Source organism: Microcaecilia unicolor, chromosome 9 (genome assembly GCF_901765095.1).
Source record: "Microcaecilia unicolor chromosome 9, aMicUni1.1, whole genome shotgun sequence".
Lineage (NCBI taxonomy): Eukaryota > Metazoa > Chordata > Amphibia > Gymnophiona > Siphonopidae > Microcaecilia > Microcaecilia unicolor.
This window is the reverse complement of record NC_044039.1, coordinates 172,499,814-172,506,627: the sequence shown is the minus strand read 5'-3', so window position 1 is coordinate 172,506,627 and position 6,814 is coordinate 172,499,814. Positions and strand designations below refer to the sequence as shown.

Here is a 6,814-nt window from a genome sequence, read left to right as displayed (position 1 = left end):
TTAAGCCTGGGACTATAAGAAAATGAATAAAAATATATGGTGAATGAAGGATGAAAGTAAACAATGAATGAGTGGGGGAAAGGGTATAACTAAAACTATGGAATGCTGGTATGATTGTACGATGGCTATAACTGTTATTTGAGTCTGGTATATTTGAACTATTTTGATTCTTGCAATTTGCTTCTCACAGGTCTCCCACTTAGCCATCTCTCCTCTTCAATCTGTTCAAAATTCTGCTGCAAGACTAATATTCCGCCAGTGTCGTTATGCTCATATTAGCCCTCTCCTCAAGTCACTTCACTGGCTTCCTATCCATTTCCGCATACAGTTCAAACTCCTTTTATTGACTTATAAGTGCATTCACTCTGCAGCTCCTCAGTACCTCTCCACTCTCATCTCTCCCTACATTCCTCCCCGGGAACTCCGTTCACTGGGTACATCTCTCTTATCTGCACCCTTCTCCTCCACCGCTAACTCCAGTCTCTGTTCCTTTTATCTTGCTGCACCATATGCCTGGAATAGACTTCCTGAGCTGGTACGTCAAGCTCCATCTCTGGCCGTCTTCAAATCTAAGCTAAAAGCCCACCTTTTTGATGCTGCTTTTAACTCCTAACCCTTATTCACTTGTTCAGAACCCTTATTTTATCATCCTCACTTTAATATTCCCTTATCTCTTGTTTGTCCTGTTTGTCTGTCTTAATTAGATCGTAAGCTCTGTCGAGCAGGGACTGTCTCTTCATGTTCAAGTGTACAGCGCTGCGTATGTCTAGTAACGCTATAGAAATGATAAGTAGTAGTAGTATGCTGCTAAGTTAGGCGCCTATTTTCAGTCAAATTTAAGTGCATGGGGGTAGATATTTAATGGGATTTAAACAACAGGAAAGGCTCAGTGGATGGTCCTCAGACATTCAGCAGTCCTTAAGAACATAAGAATTGCCTTTCTGGGTCAGACCGATAGCTAGTCTATCTAGCCCAGTATCCTGCTTCAAAAAATGGCCAGATCACAAATAACTGGCAGAATCCCATTTAATTGCACAGTACTGCTCAATATCTGTTCTGGCTGTCATGGCAGTGTACAGTTAATGCGAGGGTAGTCCATGGGTAGAGTCAGGAAGGAGCCAGCAATTATGCAGGCACTGACCATATTTAGTGCAGATGCCTGCATAGCAGGGTCATAGCCAGCAGTCCATTTCTGGGAGGGGTCCAGGGGTGGACTGGGTGGAGGCACACATTTCCTTTCGTCTGCCCTCCCCCCTTGCCTACCTCGTTATAGGTCATATCTTTTTGCTGGCAAGGATGCCAAAGCCCCGCCAGCCGATGATGTCTGCTTCTTGGGCCACTCCCCTCTCGCTCATGCTCCCTCAGGAGCAAGGAAGTCGGTAGCATGCTTCCAGCCACTGATGCTGGCATCCACCTGCATGCTCAGTTTGAGCATGGGTAGGGAGTGCTGGCATCAGTGGCTGGAAGAACGCCACCGGCTCCTGAGGTAGCACGAGTGAGAAGGGAGTGGCTCAGGCAGCAGATATCTTTGGCCGGTGAGGCTTCCGAAACCTCGTCAACCATTAGGTGCTGCAGTATTGGAGGATCAAGGCCCCCCCCCCCCCCACACTCGTGGCTATACTCCTGCTGTATATCTAACCAGGCAGATAGGACTACACAAAACGCAGTCCTATCTTTGCCAGATTAGCTATGAGGGAACTGGCACAGCATATTGGCTGGCTCCCATATAATTTGCCAGATATTCAATGCCAGTACCTGCACACAGTCCCTGCACTGAATATCCGGATTAGATTCAGTCTGTGGCGATTAGCGGCTTTAAAACTGTTAACTGCTATAGGCTGCATATCAGGGAATAAGTTTTCAGCTGAAAATTCATCTTAATTTAGGAGTTTAAAAGTTTATGCTTATACAATAAGGCCTTCCATTCATTTGCCTAAATTTAAGAGCCTAGTGCTGAAAATCAGTGCTCCTCCTCCCACTTGTGAAATTTGCCTCTGCTGCAACCCATTTTTGATGCTCCTAAATGTAGGAGTTTAGTGAAATTTTCAGTAAGAATTTAGATACTTAATCCTAGTAAATTTTCAAAGAGGCCAGTTTAGGAGCATAACTCCCAAAAGGTCCTTTTACTAAGCTGCGGTAACAAATGGCCTTAGTGCGCCCTTATGCAGGTCATTCCTGTGCACCAAGGCCATTTTTACCACTGCTATAAAACCCCTGATTTTCTATTTATGTCAGTAATGGCCGTGTTCAAATGTTGCCATTAGCGTGCATCCATTTTTAAAAACTGCCGTGGGAGCACTTAACACCTTCTATTTTGTAGGCAGTAAGGGCTCCCACATTATCCATATGCTATGCTATATGTTCTTCGCAGGAATGCCCACTCTCCACTCCTCACATGCTCCCTCAAAACAATAATTAGCATGCAATTAGCGCATGCACACCCCCAAACTAAGGGCCCACTTACTAAGCAGCGTTATAGGGATTATAGTACATGCCTACAATATCCCTATAGGCGCCTACATGGTTAGCGCGCGCTAAGTGTAGGCGTGCTAAAAACACTAACGCATCTTAGTAAACAGGGCCCTAAGCTGTTAGAGTATCCCACATTAGGCTTTTTTTTTTTTTAGTATTAAGGGTCCCATTTATTAAGGCAGGTCTACTGTGCGGGTAGTGCGCAGCAAAACAGCACTACTGCAGGGCGCATCCAGGCACCCTTTAGTAATTTTGTATTTGCCACACTGCATTTCCTACGTCACAAAATATTTTTCTATTTTCTAGTGCAGGGCAGGGGCGTAGCCACGGGTGGGCCTGGATGGGCCCAGGCCCACCCACTTTTGCTACAGGCCCGCCCCGCCCGCGACAGCCCCCTGCACTGACCTGAAGTGCGTTCTCCCTCCAATCCAGCACCGGCGATCATAGCCAGCCTTCTACCATGTCCAGCAGGAAGTTGCAGAGTAGGCGGGACGCGCCTGAGAAGAAGCTCTGACGACGCGCGCTGGACGTGGTAGAAGGCTGGCTATGATCGCCGGTGTTGGATTGGAGGGAGAACGCGCTTCAGGTCAGTGCAGGGGGCTGTCGTGGGCGGGGCGGTCACGGGTGGACACAAAATGTGGTGGCGGCGGCGGGCGGACGGTGGAGAGGAAAGGTCTGTGCCCACCCAGTCCATCTCCAGGCCCACACAAAAATTAATCACTGGCTACGCTACTGGTACAGGTGCATGGTGTTGGCATGCCTGGCGGTAATCGGTCGTCACCGCGCTTAGTCTGATTACTGCTGGGTTAGTGTGTGAGGCCTTACTGCTTACTAAATAAGTGTTGGTAAGGGATCAGGCGGTAAACTGCAGTACGCCAATATTTTTATTAGCACATGGCCATTTATGATTTCCACATAATATAATGGAAATTTTGGCTGTGGTAAAAAGTGGTCTCAGCAAGCAGCAATTTCACACGCCCACACTACTGCAGGACACTTTTTTTTTTTTAATCACAGCTTAAAGGACCCCTAAGTGCGAGTTAGCTCCTACACAGTTTAGTAGAAGGACCCCAAAGTTAGGTGCATAAATTATTTGAATACTGGCCCCTATGTTTCCAGATTTCAAAAGAGGTAGCTGAAAAGAGCCCAAAAAAATAGCTGCATTTAGAATGTACAGAGTCGGGAAAACACACCAATAGAACCGATAGTAAAAAGATAGTTTTCCGAAAGTCATAAACGCGGGAAACCTTGGTTAGCAGAATCCCTGCTTTTTCCACTCTGAAGCGTTGCAGAATTTGCACTGCTCTCCTCTTTCCCCTGGTTTCCTCCAGCAAAGGTGGAAAGCAGCCGGCAGCAGGGCTAGTCGCTCGGGAAGTGCCAGTAGTCAGGGGGTGGGCGGCAGCGAGGGCTGCGGAGCACTCAGTCCTGCACTAGCGGGGTACTTACGGCTGCACCGTTAGCGGCGGCGCGCGCAAGCAGCTACTGCAGGGGGAGCTGCGCGAGCGCCAAAAGCAGCTGCTCGAGCTGCAGAGTCCGGGAGGAGCGGCACGAGCCGTGTCGCCTTTGCTTCAGTGTCTGGCGGGCAAGGTGGTCTCCATCCTGCGCCGGGCTCCAGCGCGATTCGCGCTCTTTATGGATCTGAAAACAGCCCCTAACGGGGTGGCCACCATCGAAGACAGGATTTTACGGATCACCGGTTACTATGGCTATTACCCTGGCTATTCCACTCAGAAAAGTAAGGCAGCCCTCTTCGGGCTTCTTTTCTCTACTCTTTTTTTTTGGGGGGGGGGGGGGGGGTGCTGATGATACGGGAAAGGATCCCATAGATTGGGGATTTCTGTTCTGAACAGTACATTTTAAAATGTCGATTATACTTATTGAAAGCTTTCCTTCGCAAGCCTTGGGCAAACGAGTCCATTTTTTACAGTTTTATTTTTAAAATCATTATTTTGGTTCCAACAGTATAATAAAAATAACCAAGAACTTTTTTTTTTTTTTTGGGGGGGGGGGGTGAGAAAAGGGGGAAATATTGTATGACCTACAAAAAGAGATGCATTTGATTTTCGAAGAACTGCTTTGCTAAATATTTTTAGGACGAATCATTTCCCAGGGAACTGTTTCTGAAGGGCTTAAAGTCGGGTTTGCTATTGTGCTGATATGGTTTGGTAGGGAATTGATGATATGCTGCAGGAGTATATGTTAAACATCATTCTATAAGAATAGTGTCACCAAGCGAAGCAAAGCTGACGAAAGCGCCTTGTTAAGAAGTGGGTAGTGCATACGTGTGGTGGGGGGGGGGGGGGGGGGGGGCGCTGAAGGTTATCTTCAGTATAAAATGTATTTTGCGCTCTGCATGCAAGGGTACAGGATTTTTGCCCGGTTCTCCTTGTCCAGGGCGTCTCTCCCAAGACACAGGGCACATGAAATTGCTGGAGTAAAGGAAAAGTAAATCAGACACGACTGTTCCAGGGCTGGGGAAGAAGGAATGATGACAGACACCAGCGGTTATAGGGTAGGGTGATAGTTTAATTTTAGATTATAGACATTCTTCTTTATTTCACAGAACTGTGATAAACTCTTCACTGTGTCCCATGCAGCATATATCAAGCACATGAACTGTGTTATGTATATATGTTATATAATATACGATCTATATTTATACCTATATGTACATGATATTAAATGTGTTCAGTACTGTTTCTATATCCACCTATATATGGATACATATATAGTATATTATATAGCACATATGCATAACACCAATTTGGAACATGCTAAATATCATACATACATAGCATATGGTATACTTGTACATACGTTTAACACTATCGCATAATGGAACACACACATATATATCATATACGGTAGGTTACAATATTATAAATAGTATGAACAATATAAGCATATACTATACAAACTGTGTAATAAAGTTGTAGCATACATTTCATAGTTTGCATATATATTACCCATTGCATATACTGTCTGTGTAGACTGTATTGTATACATTACAATCTACACTGTATATGATAGTATCCTTAATTGTTTTGTATCACATAAAGAATGATTTAAGAAATTCTTTATCTTATACTGCAAGCTGCAATGGATTACAAACCATTGAAAAGCAAACCCCACATACTTCCCTGAAGTACTGAAATAAGTCACTTTTAATTTAATTGAGTATAGCTCACAAACTCTGCTTCGTTCAGATCCTGATACATTATTTATTGACAGTTGAAACTAAATTGAATTAGATCTTCGATTGGGGTTTGTGTAGAAAAAAAAAATTCCTAGATACTTTTGCCAATTTACAGTAATTAAATTATTGGAGCATACTCATCTGGGCAGTTTGGTGACAGTTGGGAGGGTGGCCAAAGCTAAAAATTAAATAAGGAGTTTTGCTATAGTATAATTTCCCAGTTACACAATTTCAATGGAGCATAGTCACTACAGCATTGAGACTTGGGCTCTGTTATCTTTTACATTTTAATACATTTTCATTCTACGTCACAAGGTTTTCATTGTGACGTCATTAGTGTTTTGGCTTCATTCAAATGCACTTGTTTGTTTTTCCAAACCAAATAATTTGCATAATATATATAGAAAGAATGCAATTTCAGCTCTTTGTAGCAGCAATACATTACCAAATGATTCTAAACTATTTGCATATTAAAAATCTGGTTTAAAAAAATTGTACACAAAGGCACAGAAATATGAGCTAGCTGTAAAAACTGAATGCAATTGTCTTCATAGTTTTTAATTATGCTCAAGTGCTTTTGGACGGCTGTAACCTTATGGAGTTTTTCAGTAGAAAAAAATCCCCCCTCCCCCGTTTGCTTAAGAACTTTTACATTTGCTATCTTAAATCAATCTGTGAAGCAATTCCTTTAGGGATGAAAATAAAAAAAAAGCCACTATTCCATATCATCAAGCTGATCAATCCATAGACTGGTGGGTTGTGTCCATCTACCAGCAGGTGGAGATAGAGAGCAAACTTTTGCCTCCCTATATGTGGTCATGTGCTGCCGGAAACTCCCCAGTATGTTCTCTATCTCAGCAGGTGGTGGTCACACACAGCAGCAGCTCTGGCTAGGCCTCCAAGCCTAATCCTTAGGTTTTGTTGAGGCCTGGGGTTGAGGGCTCTTTTGAGCAAGTGCAAACCTGGTGGTGCCAGGTCCCTCCTTTTCTCCCCCCTCCCGCTGGCTCCGTTTAAGAAAAAAAAAAAAGAAAAAAAAAATTTTAAATGTCTTTAAAGGCGTTTATTTTGACGTTTATTTAAACGTTCATTGCAGCTACTCACTGGGACACCAGTTCGTTACAGCTCGGAGCGGCAAGCAGGTAATTT

General features: G+C 44.1%; 1 protein-coding gene across 3 annotated transcripts in view; it reads left to right on the top strand.

The window, feature by feature from the left end:
• Positions 1-4,104: 4,104 nt before the first annotated feature.
• The window catches only part of SLC35F4 (solute carrier family 35 member F4), a 195,684-nt gene continuing 192,974 nt past the window's right edge, over positions 4,105-6,814 (top strand). For all 3 annotated transcript variants that reach the window (XM_030214667.1, XM_030214666.1, XM_030214665.1), the window contains exon 1: positions 4,105-4,207. In XM_030214667.1, the coding sequence (XP_030070527.1) occupies positions 4,105-4,207 (103 nt within the window). The remainder of the gene's footprint in view (positions 4,208-6,814) is intronic.